This window comes from Peromyscus eremicus, chromosome 6 (assembly GCF_949786415.1).
Source record: "Peromyscus eremicus chromosome 6, PerEre_H2_v1, whole genome shotgun sequence".
Classification (NCBI taxonomy): Eukaryota; Metazoa; Chordata; class Mammalia; order Rodentia; family Cricetidae; genus Peromyscus; species Peromyscus eremicus.
This window is the reverse complement of record NC_081421.1, coordinates 81,396,073-81,412,079: the sequence shown is the minus strand read 5'-3', so window position 1 is coordinate 81,412,079 and position 16,007 is coordinate 81,396,073. Positions and strand designations below refer to the sequence as shown.

Genomic DNA, 16,007 nt, shown 5'->3' with positions numbered 1-16,007 from the left:
CTGGTCACAGCTTGAGTTCAGCAGACTGAGTAGTCTGCTCTGGGAAGCACTCAGCCACCCCCACAGACCACCGTAGGCACCAGAACAAGTGGCCTTTTAAAGGGTAGTAATAAACTTCTTGGGGTAAGAGGAAAGGTCGACATGTAAAAAGGAAGCTCAGAGCAGAGGCCAAAGCTTAAATCTACGCATTCAAGGATGGACCATTAAATGGGTCTTACCTCCAGGTTCATCTACGTGCATGAATACCATGTCATCATTGGCCGCCAGAATAGAATAAAATTGCTCCTGTCCCACAGAAGGAAGCTGTGCCATGCTCCACGTGTCCCCTTGGTCTGTTGACACGTGGATCCTTCTGGTTGTATCCTAGAATAAATACACCAATATCTGTATTTGTGATCATCAGGGTGTCATGTCAAGGACATGAATAGAAACTTTTTTTAAATAGTTGTATTAATCATTTCCTCAGTGGGTCCAACTACAACAAAAGGTCCTGCGCCAGTTCTCAAAGCAGCTTCCACTTTCCTCCAGGCAACGAAGTGGCCCATTCTATCTTGGCTTTCTCTAGCTCCTTCCTTCCTATGGTCCTTCCAGTCGCTGGCATCCCATCCCCTTCAACAGAGCTAATGGTGTGACTAGGTTGGCTTTATAACATTTGCACATGCTCGCTTGAAATTCTCAAAATGCCTGCCACTTAAATGTTTGGGCTCTTTGAGATAACCCTGGCTTTAGACAATTAATCCAAAGAACTAGATAATTGACGGTCAGGAAGACGAAGGTGAAATCCATGTTGGGAGACCACAGGAGAATCAATTTGAGACGTGCTTCTAAGGAATTCTCTCCATAGCCATGAAGGGAACATACACGGGCTAGGGAGAGGCCAAGGAGTCCAAGATCCCTGTGAGGATATCGGTCGGCCAGTATTTGGCTGGTAATGGGGTGTGCTAGGAAGCAGTTAAGTCCTAGTCTCTGCTGATTGATTTAAAACAGCTGCTAGAGCTCTGCAGTTGTAGTTGAGTGGTAGAGGCCATATCTACTTCCTGTGCCCAGTTCCCTCTTTAACCTCACTATCCCAAAGAAACCAATTCTCTCAAGGTCGCTAGCACCCACACTTCCAGCCCAGGGGGTCATTCTCAGAGTTCATGTAAGTCAACGTCTCACTGAGTTTGCCAAGTGACCGCTGCCGCCTCTGCAGACACTTTCTTCACTTCACTTTTACAACAGTGTGGTGTCCCGATTTCCCCGGCCTCACCCCTTCCTCCCACCCAGGCCTCTCAGCTCAACTCTTTTCTTTGCGACCTTCAGTGAGGAGGTGCTTGGGCCTTGCTCAATCCTCCCATCTCCTCTCTACCTACTCACCCAGAAGAAGCACCCAGTCACATGGCCTTAAATATCATGGAATTTCGGGAGATTCGTATACACAAACACTGACTTGACATTTCCTCTCAGATATGTAACAGGCATTTCATCTCCAACACACCGAATTCTTGGTTTTTCTCCCACTAACCTGCTCCCCCACAGCCTTTGCTACTGCAGGAAACAGCACTGTCATTTACTCGGTTGCTCAGGCCAAAGACTTGAATGTTTCTTATGGTCTCACTTTGTTTTTCTTTTGTCTGACAAGGCACATTGAAGGCACCGGCTTGTCCAATTGGCAATGTACTGAAACTCACACATGCAATCACCGCGTCTCCCCTCACCCACCGTTAACAGCCTCTCGGCGGCTCTTCTTGCTGCTCCCACCCTCGCCTTCTCCCAGGCATGCCTATTCTGCTACAGTGAATTATACTACAATCCACCCGAAGAATGAGAGCCCCGTGGGCTACAGCTTCCCACTCCATCTCCCCTCCTACCACCTTCCCGTCCCAGGCTTCCCCATGCTCTGGCCACACTGCCACTCCCCCTGTCTTCAGGAGGAAGAGGGTCTGTCTCCGTCCAGCCGATTCCACACTTGCTTTCCTCCCAGATGTTCACACAGGCACGCCCTCCTCAGGTCACCTAGATCCCACCCAAGCACAGGGTCTGTAATAGCGCTGCCAGTTCCTGTTGCTCCCCACCTCCATGCTGCTTTGATTTTTCATAGACAGACCTACTTGCTGTGGTGTTTGGAACAGGAATGGCCCCATAGACGCGTGTGTTTGAATGCTTGGTCATGAGGGAATGGAGCCACTTGACATGATTAGGAAGTATGGCCTTGTTGGAGTGGGCCTGGCCTTGTTTGAGTGGGTGTGGCCTTGTTTGAGTAGGTGTGGCCTTGTTGGAGTGGGTGTGGCCTTTTTTGAGTGGGTGTGGCCTTGTTGGAGTGGGTGTGGCCTTGTTGGAGTGGGTGTGGCCTTGTTGGAGGAAGTGTGTCACTGGGATGGGCTTTGGGGTTTCAAATGCTCAAGCCAGGCCCAGTGTGTCTCTTCCTGCTGCCTGCAGATCCATATGTAGAACTCTCAGCTCCTCCAGCACCAAGTCTGCCTGTGTGCTGCCAAGCTTCCCATCATGATGATAATGGACTAAACTTCTGAACTGTAATCCACCCCAATTAAATGTTTTCCTTTATAGGAGTTACCGTGGTCATGGTGTCTCTTCACAGCAACGGAACCCTGATTGAGACACTTACTTAGCATGGGCTTCCCCACGTGAATACAAACTCAGAGAGCAGGAAATGTATCTATTTATTCACTGCTATCTTGTGGGATTTAGATTAGTACCCAGTATGTAACAGACACTCAACTAGCATTATATCTTTTTATTGTGATTATAGAATAATGTGCATAGGAACCGCTTTCTTCCCACTCCAGATATTCATGTCTGAGTAAAGCCAAACAATGGGCCTTCAAGTCCAAAAAACAAGACTAGTCACAGTGACTAGGCACATCCACAATAGCCCCTGAGAGTCAGTCAGCCTCTGTAGACAAAATCTCTCCCAAGCTTTTACTATAATATTTAAAATCACAGGGCAGGCTGGAGAGATGGCTCAGAGGTTAAGAGCACTGGCTGTTCTTGCAGAGGTCCTGAGTTCAATTCCCAGCACCCACATGGTGGCTTACAACCATCTGTAATGAGATCTGACACCCTCTTCTGGCACACAGGCAGAACACTGTATACATAATAAATAAATCTTTTTAAAAAAAATTAAAACAAAATAAAAATCACAGGGATAGCTAGGCAGTGGTGGCCCACGCCTTTAATCCCAGCACTTGGGAGAAAGAGGCAGGCAGATCTCAGTGAGTTTGAGGCCAGTCTGCTCTACAAAGTGAGCTCCAAGACAGCCAGGACTGTTACACAGAGAAACCTTGTTTCAAAAGACAAAAAACAAGCAGGGTGGTGGTGGCACATGCTTGTAATCCCAGCTCTCGGGAGGCAGAGGCAGGCAGATCTCTGTGAGTTCGAGGCCAGCCTGGTCTACAGAGTGAGTTCCAGGACAGCCTCAGTGGGTACATAGAGAAACCTTGTCTTGAGAAACTAAAATAAGTAAATAAAAAATAATAAATAAATAAATAAATAAATAAATAAAGAAAGAAAGAAAGAAAGAAAGAAAGAAAGAAAGAAAAATAGAATCACAGGGTTGGCAAGATGGCTGGGTGGGTGAATGAGCTTGCCACCAAGCTTGGATACATGGATTTGATTCCTCGGATCTCCATGGTGCATGGAAAGGATAGACTCCTGCAAACTGTCCTCTGATCTCCACACATTTGCCATGGCGTGTGTGTGCCCAACACACACATCACAACACACGGACAGAATAAACAAATAAATGTAAAAAAATTTTAAATGCAAGAGGACAAGAAATGCTGCCGGGACTACACAGTAAAAGAGATGCACACGGTGTGTATTAGCAGGAACATCGGACCCCAAAGAGGCGAATACTCACCTTATCAGCCATCACAGAGGCAAACAGGAAACGGCCCCCGAGGCCAAACGAGTAGATTTTCACACCAATGGTTTTGAAGGTCTTCCCCAAGTCAGACGTTCTCCATAATTCCAGTGCGCCAAGGTCAGCTTCTTAAACAAGACAAAATATCGATTAAAATTTCACTTACAGGTGAGAGTCCCATTCATACAGCTGCTCCAGAACTGCTCTTATTTTAATACAGAAAAAGCACTTTTAGTCCAGTGAGTGCTGATCAAGCGACAGCATAGATGTGACATGGCCTCATATACAGAGACTTTGCATTTGGGTTTTATTTATGGGTGTTCATGACTCAAACACAGTGTTGTATAACAGTAGCAGTGACAATCTGCACTGTCTTCGTGGCACACTTTAAAATGATCTTATTCTGTTTTAAATTACCTTGTTGGAGATTTTCCTTTCTTGTTTATCATCTAACACCCCTACATTAGTGTTCCATGAGCAGATCCTGGGTCTTTTTTCCTCATTGCACTAGCGTGTAGCCTACAGCAAGGACTCAGGTATTTGTTGCATGAATAAAAGAAGTATTTTTTTTCCTGCTTGGATATTGCCGCATGGATTGGCCAATAGATCAGCCAACATGAAAGTGATCCATCTTCTACAGAAATCACTATGCCCGTGAGTTTCCTACTGTTTACATCCTAGTGTTTGCCATATCTACACCGCTGTAATGGTTTGGATAGGAAAGATCCCCCACAGGCTCGTGTGTTTAAATGCTTGGTACCATTTGGGGAGTTGTGAACCGTTTGGGACTGTGGGTCACTGAGGGCAGAGCTTGAAGGTGGCATTTACTTCTGATTCTGGTACAAGCTCTCTGCTCCCTGATCTACTAAGATGTGAACGAGCAATGGCTGTGAGCTCTCACTGCCATGCAGGGATGCTCCAGCTGCCATGCTCTCCTGGCCATTGTGGACTGCGCCCCAGAAACTGTAAAGGAGAATAAGCCTCTCTTATCCAAGCCATGCTGCATACTCACTCCCACTGCCAGGGACAGAGCTGCTTCAGACCCCATGTCTGCCCCACCATGACAGACTGTGCCCTGGGAGCCAAAGGAAACCCTCTTCCCTTAAGGTGCTCCTGTCGGTGTTTTGTCAGTGTGGTGGTTTGAGTAAGAATGACCCCCATACACTCATATATTTGAATGTTTAGTCATCAGGGAGTGGCACTACTTGAGAAGGATTAGGAGGTGTGGCCTTGTTGGAGGGAGTGTGTCACTTAGGGGTGGGCTCTGAGGTTTCAGAAGCCCAAGCCAGACTCAGTGTCACTCTCTCTTCCTGCTGCCTGCTGATCCAGGTGTAGAACTCTCTCAACTACCTCTCCAGCACCACATCTGCCTGTGTGCCCCTATGTTCTGTGTCAAGATGATAATGGACTGACCTCTGAAACTATAACCCAGCCCCAGTTAAATGCTTTCTTTTATAAGAGTTGTCATGGTCATGGTGTCTCTTCATAGCAATAGAACACGGACTAAGACAATCAGTGATGAGAAAAGTACTTAGTACAGAGATTTGGAATCAAAGAGTGCATTGTAGTGATAGCCTAACCATGTGACTTTCAGAACTGGCTGGTTCGGGGAATGTGGAAGAGTTTGGAGCTGTGGGATGAGCACCAGAATGCTATAAGCACAGCCCAACGGGCCCTTCTAGTGGGAGCTCATGAAGACCAGAATTCTGAGAGAAACGTCGATGTGAAGGCCAGCTTAAGATGAGAACCAGATCTCTATTGGGAACCGGTTTAGAGAACACTCACGGCACACTCTGGTAAAGAATCTGGCTGTAGTCAGCCTATGATTTGAAATTTTGAGTGAGGCTCACCTGAAAACTAGGGGACTAATTTATTTGGCCGAAATCTACAGGCTGCTAACATTCGGACTGCGTTAGGGTTACTGCTCCCTGTGTGCGTGGTCAGGTTTACAGGGGAAACTCAAAGGGAGAGTGGAGGAGGATGTGAAAATATTCAGTTTGCTGAAGACAGGGACAGGAGCAAGTTTAAAGCTGCAGGCAAGGCACGGGAGACAAAGTGGCTGTAACAGGGAAAGAGACCAGTGGTGCCATCACAGTGCAGCCGAACACTGTACCAGGACAACAGGAAAGGTGCCGTGAGGGCAAGACGCCACCCGACAAAGGCTCCAGTGCAAACCCCACAAAGCCAAGCCTGAGAACATGAGCCTCCAGGACACACAAGAAAAAAAACTGGGCCACCTGGTCCAGCTGCAGGCACTCAGAGGCCACTGCAGCTGTGGTCCAAGGTAGGATGGGTGGATATATCTCTAGATAGCTGCAGATTTTTGGCATTGTCCATGTGGTGCTTTTTCAGGTAAGCAGAATGTAAGAGTGATGGCTCATCAAGATTTGTCTCATGAAAGAGCCCATGAGGCCAGGCGATGTAAACTGGGTTAGTCTCTGTAGGGAGACCCTTGGGGGCCAGTGCATGAAGCTGTGCAGGTAAAGGATAAGCTACAAATGTAGATCCCAAGATGCTGGAAATACAGACATATACTGAAGAAGGCTGGAGGCCTAGGCGGAGCTGTCTCAAGAAAGAGGCCACATGTGCCTCAGGTAACAAGAGCTATAGAGGAAGGGCCACTCAAGGTCACTGAAGTTCCAATGGTGCCACCATGATTCCCAGATGTGGGCATGGAGCTTCAGAGTCAGTTTATCTCATGGGTTTGGTCCTTAGCTCCCATTTTCCATTGCTGTCCTATGCTCTCTCAGAAGCACGTGCCCTTGTATACTGGGAACATGAAACTCGAGTTTTGATTTTTATAAGGGCCCACAGCTAAGAGACTGTCCTGGGTCCCAGAAGAGACATAGGATCTTTGACAACATTAACTTGTGATGTTGGACTGAATGTAGTTTGCATTATATGATAACAGTGAGCCAACAGGGGCCAGGGGTGGCGCGTGCCAGTTTAAATGTGGAATGTCCCCCATAGACTCAGATGTCTGAGTTCCTGGACCCCAGTTGGTGGTCCAGGTGTTGAGAGGGTGTGAAACCTTTTAGGCTGTGGCCTAGTTAGCAGAAATGGGTTGCTTATAGATGGTATGGATGATCTTTGTTTCTCATTCTGACCTGAGGTCTCTCCTTCCTAACACACCAACATGTGTACAAGCCAGACAGCAAGATGCTACTGCCAGGGGCAGCTGCTTGCAGCCTCCATGCCTCTCCCCCACCACGACCGACTGTGCCCTCCAAACTGGGAGCCAAGAAACCTCTCTCCCCTTAAGTCGTGTTTGTCAGGTACTTGGTTACTATAATGAGAAAAGGAACACATACGATTGCCAAGATGAGCTATATCATCTCCAGGTACAGTGACATTTTTATTGACCTGGGCATGATGAAGGAATTTAGTTGTAGTTTCAAGATTTTAAAAGTAATTAACGGTTTTGAATTTTCAGTAGCTACTGAATTTGCAGGAGCGTGGGAAAACCTTTTATTTCTACCACACACAACCCAGAATGTTCTACCACGAATGGGCAGCCAGGACACTCTTTTCTGGGACTACAATGTACTTACTGCAGGAGCCATTCACATAGGTGGTAAAGAAGATGATGTTGTCTGATCCCCTGCAAGGAGGCAAAGACAGGGATAAGGAATGGATTAAGAGACCATGTTAGCCTAGTCAACCCGGCAACCCCCGGCAACGGCCGCCATGCTGCTCACTGTGTTTAGTCAGGTTTACAGAGAGAATTCAAGAGGAAGAGTTTGAGCTGTGCTGGGATGGTCCACTGCTGGAGCTCTCCACAGCCTGGACTCCCTGTCTCCTCCAATCATCTACTTCACCGTGATAACTCTTCCAGTCACACTGATGTACTTCACTCCAAATCAGCCTCTGGGCTCATACCGCCCCCCACCATCGCTACATGCTTCTCTCTTGCATCACTAAACCATAACCTCACAATCTTTCTGCACTAGCTTACAAACTAGGCCTCCTGTGAGGCCCTCACTGTCTCTCTAACTGCAAAATTTTTCCTTTTAGCTGCAAAATTCTAGAGCAGTGATTCTCAGCAATGGCAAGTTCTGCCTCCTTCAGACACTTGGAAGTATCAGAAGACATGTTTGGTTGCCACAGTTGAGGAGGGGAGAGGAGGAGGCAGAAGTTACTCCTGGCATCTACTGGGTACAGGTCAGGACACTTCTAAAAATCTCAAAGGGCACAGAACAACTCCCTCAGTAATGACTCATCCCAGTATGTCGTTAGTAACGAAGATATGAATCCCTGTTCAAGGACTGTGTAGCCCAGTGGGTAAGACGCCAGCCTGCGGGGAGCCCTCTTCTAGAGACTGCACACTGTGGGCTGTCACTTTGTTGCCTAGTCGGCTGTTGTAACCACATGGTGTGTGCCCCTTGCCTCTGCCATACTGACTGGCTTCTTCACGTCAGCTGCTAGGTTTTAGGCTTTGTGGTTTCCCATCTGAATTTAGCTCAGTAATTTTTATGAGCTAAATAATTTAGCTCTTTCATCTCAAATAGACAACTAGGTCAGAGGTTGAATTATTTAAAATAAAACTTGGAAAGGCAGTTTGCAGGGAATGAGATCCTGCCTCTGACAGCACTGATAGATTACCATCAGCAAAAGGTCCTGGGTTTGAGCATGCTTTTTTAGAACGTCAGGCTGTAAATTCCTAGAGATCAAAGATCTAAAGGTGAGTTATCAGCATCAGTAGCATAGCTACCTTGAGTTTAGAGCTAAGCAATTAAATGTCGTACAAAAGTAAGATACCAGGGTTGGAGGGATGGCTCAGCAGTTAAGAGCATTTGTTGCTCTTGCAGAGGACCTGGGTTCAATTCCCAGCACCCACATGATGGCTCACAACTATCTGTAACTTCTATGCCAGAGAGTCTGATGCCTTTTCTGACCCCCATAGGCACCTCATGCACGTGGTGCACATACACACACATAGACAAAAGTCTCATGAGAAAAAAAAAAGGTAAAGGTAAAAAACCTTGTGTAAAGCTGGGCGTAGTGGCGCATATCTTTGATCCCAGCACTCAGAAGGCAGAGGCAAGCAGATCTCTGTGAGTTTGAGACCATCCTGGTTTATACAGCAAGTTCCAGGACAGCCAGGGCTCCATAGAGAGACCTTGTCTCAAAACAAAGAAACCTTACATAAGCAATAAAATATCATTTAAAAATAATAGCTTTTTATTGTAAAGATGAATTTCAGTGACTAAGATTACTATATCTTAAACTGTTTGAAGTGATTTGTTACCTTAGTTACCATAAAAATGGCTTTCTTGCTGTCAAGTCCTATCCAGTGCCAACACCACTGATTAAAACACGTAACACGAAACCAGATGTGGCAAGTGAGTGCACAGTAGCACTCTAAAATCCTCATTGAGCGACTGCTTCTGGAAAAGGCCCACCTCACTCAAGTAGCATAGCTAGTATTTTAACTGATTTTAGTAGATATGTTTCAAATATGTATGATTTATTCTTCTGGTTCCCTGAGTAGAACGCATTAAACTCTTGGGATTTGGGGTTATCACCAGGAACATTAATCATATCAAGCCATAATACAGTGTTCTCCCAGATGTTGCTGAAGTAAGCATCCTTCCTGGATCTGGCACAGTAATTTGGTCCTGAGTTTTGTCTGTTTTTTCATGGCTCTCCTGCCTGCTTCCAGCTTTCAGGCTGTAATTCTAACGCTGTTGTGGGCTTGCTGCTGGCAGCCCCATAGTTCATCTCCGGCAGCTATCTGCTGTGAACTGGGAAACCAGATCACCAGATTTGTTGAAATCAGTCCGTGGAAAAGAAGGGACTCAGAACACGGACCTGAGAAGCAGAACATGGGAGGTCTGAGCTGCTGTTTCAATTCTTGCTTCCACCCTCCATGTTCTGCAAAGAAGCCTCCTTTTACCAAGAGGGAACTGAAGCCCAGAGAGGGTAAAGCCACTGACCAGCAACAGAGCCAGGCTGGCACAAAAGCGACTTTGCTCCTAAGTCAGAGGTGCCTCTGGTTCTCCGTCTTTGGGCAGGCGCCGAGGGGCAGGGCACACTGCCAGCGGAAGAGCGTGTTTTCTTGCTGCACATGGTGGCACTTGCGCAGTCTGGAAGCCCTTTCGGCTCTTCCTGAGTTCACACTGTGTTTTACGCAACTGAAATGGAGTGCTAGACAAGGAAGTGTAAGCCTGGCTCTAGAGACGTACCACAGACCCCACATTAAAGCTCCCTTTTGTGTCCCAGTGGATGTCACCAGCTACGGAGAAAAAACTCTTTGTAGGCAGCGGTCACATGCCTAATAACATTCATTGAGGCAAAATCCTCTCTTCCAAGACAGACAGCAAGCAGCTCCTCCAGGGCCAGGTCTGTGTCCCAGACCTGTGTCCCCTCTCTCTTCCCTTATGGGACCCCGCAGAGCACTTGGCACACAGCAAGTGCCTGCTATTTACCCATGTGACTTTGGCAGCACTGAGTTTTAGGGCCCCGCACAGACGGAGTCTTGTGTTACTCACCATTTGGCCAAACATACTGCTTTGTGGATTTCTTCCCACTTTTCCCCAAAATTCTTGGACACCCACAGGCCATTCTGAAAGATTAAAAATGACTTATCAAAATTCCAGCTTTATTCTTTGCAGCTGTTTATATGACTTTTAATAATTCACATCCAATCAGTCAGTACATTAGAAACACACACCGGAGCAGGCTGAGCAAAACACAACACACACTCATGCATGCACACGTGTACACACACACACACACACACACACACACACACACACACACACACACACACGCACACACGTACACATATTACCCAGACTCATTTGAGTCTTGGAATTGAGAACAACAAATTCATATAAAGTACCCCGTATGCCAGGCACCATATCAGACATTGCATTCCGTCTCTCAAGGCTCTCACAGTTTAACAAGGGACACAAACGAGAAGAAGGCGCACTACCGTGTGGTGTTATGGATGAGGTCCAGTGGAGGAGGGGGAGGGAGAGGGGGAGGGGAGGTGCAGTGCACAGCCACAGTTGACTGACGAAGAACACTGCACTGACTGAATTGATGGGTGGTGTGATCCAAAGGAAGCACAGAGTGCTAGTGAAAGACAAGTGAAGCCTGGCAAAGGCAGGAAGGGGACAGACATGGAGGGGCAGGAAGGTCAAAGGACATCAGTGGAGCATCATCCCAAGGCGAGGGATGCGGAGCTGACAATGAGAGGTGAGGTGAGGAACCTGGCTTTACTGTATGTGAGCCTTTAGCAGGAAGGCACACTAGGAGCGGAGTGACCGCTTCACAACCATAGATGAGAATGGAAAAGTGGCTTTGGAGTGTCCCAGCTAGAAGTAGGATGCGAAGTGAGTAATTGCCAGTCAGTTCTGTAAGAGTTAATGACGTCTTCAACCGTGGCCTTGAGGAATGGGGTCAGCTAGAAATGAAGCCAGAAGAGAACTAACTTTTCTAATAGTTCAGTGTATATATGTGTGTGCGCCTGTGTGGATGTGTGTAAGTCAATGACGTAAGGTGTGGGTGTGGGGTACACTGTATCATTAATTACTATAAATATTGTAGGATCACGCCTGAGAGAGGAGCAGAAAAGATCAGTTGGGACAGAGTTTGAGCTGCCTGTGGGACACACCTGACAACACCTCTGGGGTCAGGAAGACAGGAACCTGATGGCCTATGGGAAAGCCAGGGCCAGAGGTAAGGATTTGAGAATCTTTACAGTATAAGTGGAAAACAGAATAGAAGCGGTTGCTCAATGTAAAATGAACAGAAGGCAGTTAAAGGTAAGCTGAAAGGAGTTTAAGAAAGAGACCACCAAGAAGGACCATCTAGAAAGGTAGAATCAAAGGGAGCAGGGTCATAGAGCCATGCAAACAGAGGACTGGCCCCTGCTTTGAAATGTAGCAATTAAGAACACGATGTCTGTCAATGTCAATTATCTTGACAACAGGAGCTCATCGAGCGGCCTCGGTGGGAGCGGGAAAGAAATATCCTGGTTCAGTAGACACTGACTGGGTCTCCTTGGGCAGAATCAGTCTTCAGTGCTACTCTCCTCAACTTCCTCTCCTCTGGTAACAGTGACAGTCTTAGGAGGGTGACAATTTATACTTGTCCTTTGCAGCTCGAGAATGATGATTGCAAACTGTTCTCTACTTCGTTATTCCAGCAGCAGACATTCATTCATTTAAAAAACATATAATGACAACTATACATCATACATACCTAGAAGAGAGGGTATATACAGAAGTCATACCCAGATGGGAACAGAGTGTAAAAAACACACATTTCATCATAAGGAGACTTTAGGGAAAAGTCTAATGTAACGCGCTAGAGGATCCTTTAAAGCCGGTATAATATGATGCTGGAAACAAGAAAAGGCAAGTTCAACGGGGACTCACCTCTGTGCTGAGAGCTAGCAGGTAATCCGAGTTCTGAGGGCTGTACATCATCTGAGTCAGAGGATGAAAGGGGAGGTCTGTCTGCACAAAGTTCTTGGCAAAGTCTGATGACCTGAACACTCGTCCTCCTCGGCTTCCCCCAGATACCTCTGCTGTTAATATCACCTGGCCAGGGAGAGGAGAGGTCAGAGTTAGGGAGGAACACAGTGAGAGCAGGGGAGGGTCCTGCAGCGCGTGTGTGTGTGTGTGTGTGTGTGTGTGTGTGTGTGTGTGTGTGTGTGTCTCCAAGTTTTAGTTTTATAAGAAAGATATCCTGCCAATGCATCATACCTATGATTTTTTTTTTTTTTTTACTCTGGTTAGTTTTGAGATGTAGTTTCCCCAAAGACTACAATGTTCAAAGGGAGTACATGCTGCAGTGTTGAACAACCACCGCCTAAGTAGGAAGGGTTTGGGTGCATCTTGGATGTGAACCAGAAAAAAAAAAGTCTGTGCTAAATCCTATTCTTTTATGATCAGTGTGGTAGTTTGAATGTAATCGCCTTCCATATTCTCATAGGGAGTGGCATTATTAGGAGGTGTGGCTTTGTTGGATTAGGTGTGGCCTTGTTGGAGGAAGTGTGTCACTGTAGCATGGGCTTTGGGGTCTCCTTTGTTCAAACTTCGCTCAGTGTGACACTCAGACCACTTCCTGCTGCCTGCAGGTCAGGATGTAGGACTCTCAGCTCCTTCTCCAGCACCATGCCTGCCTGCACACCACCATGTGGTACCATGATGATGATGGACTGAACCTCTGAAACTGTAAGCCACCCCAATTAAATGTTTTTCCTTTGTAAGAGTTGTCACAGTCATGGTGTCTCTTCACAGCAACAGAAACCCTAAGACAATCAGTATCAAACTATGTTTAATTTTAAAATACAGCAATACCAAACTAAAATGCTGTCCTAAGTTCATTTATGTTGCTGTGATAAAAAACCCTGACAAAAAACAGGTGAGGAGAGAAAGGGTTTATTTGGCTTTCAATTCCAGGTTACAGTCTATCACTGTGTGGAAGCCAAGACAAGAATTTGAAGCAGCTGGTCACATCCACAATCAAGAGCAGAGAGTGAATACACACATGCATGCCTACTTGTACTTAGCACCATTTCCACACTTACACAGTCTGTGATCCTCTGCCTAGGGAATTGTGCTGCTCACACTGGGCTAGGTCTTCTTCCCACAGCAATTAATGCAATCAAGATGATCCCCCAGAGACATGGCTACAGGCCAGTTTGATCTGGACAGCCTTCCACTGAGGCTCTTCCTGAGTGATTCTAGATTGTATCATGTTGACCATTAACTAAGCCTCACACATGCAATACTGTGAACCCCTGGGTCATTCCAGCACTAACGGCTTTCAGGGGGTGCAGAGCACCCACTTCACATGCAGGAATGAGTCTCACCTTTCCGGAGTTCTCAGGACCAATAGCCATGCCAAATTCAGTCCGAATGAAGGTGTTATTGATGAGATTGGTAATATCCTTAAAGTTCTTTCCATAATCCTCACTGAGAGGGAGAAGGAAAAAAGAAGGATGTTTAGAGTGTAGCGGAGCAGGCCCGCCAGACTTCTTGGCCTTTACCCCCCTGCATGACTTTCTCAGACAGGGTGGGATTAGTTTAAAGGACATGTTACTTCCCTTGCCAGTGACAGATTCCAGAGGGGGTGTGACCTAAGGTCGAGCCAAAAAGAGAAGAAGGCCTTCCCTTGAGATTTTCTAGGAAACACATTACAGATAAGCCACTTGCTAAAACTGGTTAGCCTTCTTTTAGACCAGTGGTTCCCAGCTGGGGTGGGTTTGTTCCCCACTCCTAATTGCGGGATAGCCAAGGACAGTTTTGATTACCAAAATACAGATACTATTTAGGCAATGAGGTTGCTGAACACCTTGCAGTGCGCAGGGCATGTCACAACAGGAAATTATCTGGCCCCAAATCTCAAAGCATCATTGTTGAGAAACCCCCACAATGTGGTATGTGAATACAGACAAAAAAAAAAAAAAATTACTATTTTTTTCACAATGAAAGGGCAACTGAGGTAACTCTAGAATCCCAGAAAAGCAGAGCATACAACACAGACCGAACTGACCCAGAAGCATGTCTTTAGTTATGTGAATCAACAATTTCCTTGTTATTCAAACTAATTTGAATTGGTCCAGCCCCTGGACTCCACCTGCCAAGATCACATCCAGCCATCTTAATTAAGTACAGCAGGTGGTCTTGATGTTTTCCTGTGAGAGGTTAGCATCCCTAACTCAGGCATAAGTTACTAACTCATGGAGCATAAAAACTACAACTAGAGAAAGCAAATGACCAACTTCGACTCTTGGTTTCTCAAAGTTTTCCCCCAAATTCCATTCCAATAAAGCCTCTGGGAAGCATTGGAATCCATGTGTAGATTTCTGAGAAGTAACAGAACCGGTAGCTGCCTGATGATAGGCCTAACACTATGCACAACTCTCTAAAAATGGCACTACTCCTCAAACTTAATATTGATTAATTTAAAGGGATTGGATCTGATGCAGGACCTGGACTTTCAACCTCGGTCAGAGAAGATTGTTTATGCAGTGGGCAGCAGCTGATACAGACACACCTAAGTAGCCGAAAGGCTGAGAAGAGACTGAGTGCTCAGCCCTAAATGGGGTATCTTTATCAGCTCCCCACCCTCTGCCAAGGCTGGGGGACATCACAGAAAATCAAAAAGGAATGTGAAAGCTGTAAGATGGAGAGGACTTCTGTGAAATGTTGGACGTGACAGGGAAATGACACCTAGAAGTTGCATCAGCTATAGCTACCTGCACAGGAGCAAGCTAGCCAGAATTCCCGTACAGATGGGGCCCACCCTTTCTGCAGGAGCTCCTGGCAGTTGGTAGCTGCTGGGGAAGTTTCTTGGCTGGTGTGACCAGTGGTAAATTTCTCAACATTCCAGCGGATGGCCTCACACCCATGCACACATGGGCAGCAACCATTGGCCTTACTGACTTAACCAAAAACAAAACAGAAAGAAAAAGAAAAAAAGAACAAGATTAAGTTAGTAGGGGTGGCACTGGGAGGGGTACAGGGGGGTTGGAGGGAATAAATGGGGGGTTTATATGATCATTATATATACACATATGAAATTATCAAAGAAATATATATATATAACTTTTGGTTATGTTTGGTGAAGACATTGCAAGCCAGTTTCCCAGAGCCAGAAGAAATCTGCAGCAATGTTCACATTTATTATTTAATAAGACACTACAGATGTGAGGAGAAACCTCAATAAATAATCAAAAACTAAGGAACATGAGAGATGCAAAGGGCTGAGGAGACCATTGTGTGCGACTCCTGTGTTTCACAGAGGGATGTGCAAGGGGAGGCAACTTATCCAAAGTCAAGCAGCTAATTAAAGACAAAGTTGAAACCACAGTCCAGTTCTTTCCATTCTTAGCCCCAAACTATTTGCGAGGAGTCTTTTTTTTTTTTTTTTCTTACAGCTTGGGAATCATCATTTCTCTTGTTAGTCTCTACTTGGCAGTAGAAGCAGCTCGAGGCACAAGGGACATGCCTGTGCCTGCCTGAGCAGTCTCCAAGGATGATAAAGCAAACCTCGTCTTGGAGTTACTAGGGTGACTCCTCTACACCCCACCCCCCAGAGCCCCACCCGCCTCCACTTCCTAGATAAATAAAACAGAGACTGGGTACCATCCAGCAGTTTCCTTTACTGTCCCATCTCTGGCTTT

The 16,007-nt window shown here is 46.3% G+C and overlaps 1 protein-coding gene across 4 annotated transcripts in view; it reads right to left on the bottom strand.

Annotated features, from left to right (window-relative positions):
- Positions 1-16,007, bottom strand: part of Sort1 (sortilin 1) — an 82,131-nt gene that overhangs the window by 27,959 nt on the left and 38,165 nt on the right. For 2 of the 4 annotated variants that reach the window (XM_059266089.1, XM_059266091.1), the window contains exons 4-9: positions 13,692-13,794; positions 12,250-12,414; positions 10,354-10,427; positions 7,414-7,463; positions 3,860-3,990; positions 219-363 (exon numbers count right to left, since the gene is read on the bottom strand). In XM_059266089.1, coding sequence (XP_059122072.1) covers positions 219-363; positions 3,860-3,990; positions 7,414-7,463; positions 10,354-10,427; positions 12,250-12,414; positions 13,692-13,794 — 668 coding nt within the window. The remainder of the gene's footprint in view (positions 1-218; positions 364-3,859; positions 3,991-7,413; positions 7,464-10,353; positions 10,428-12,249; positions 12,415-13,691; positions 13,795-16,007) is intronic. The other 2 variants (XM_059266090.1, XM_059266092.1) reach the window with 1 other exon arrangement.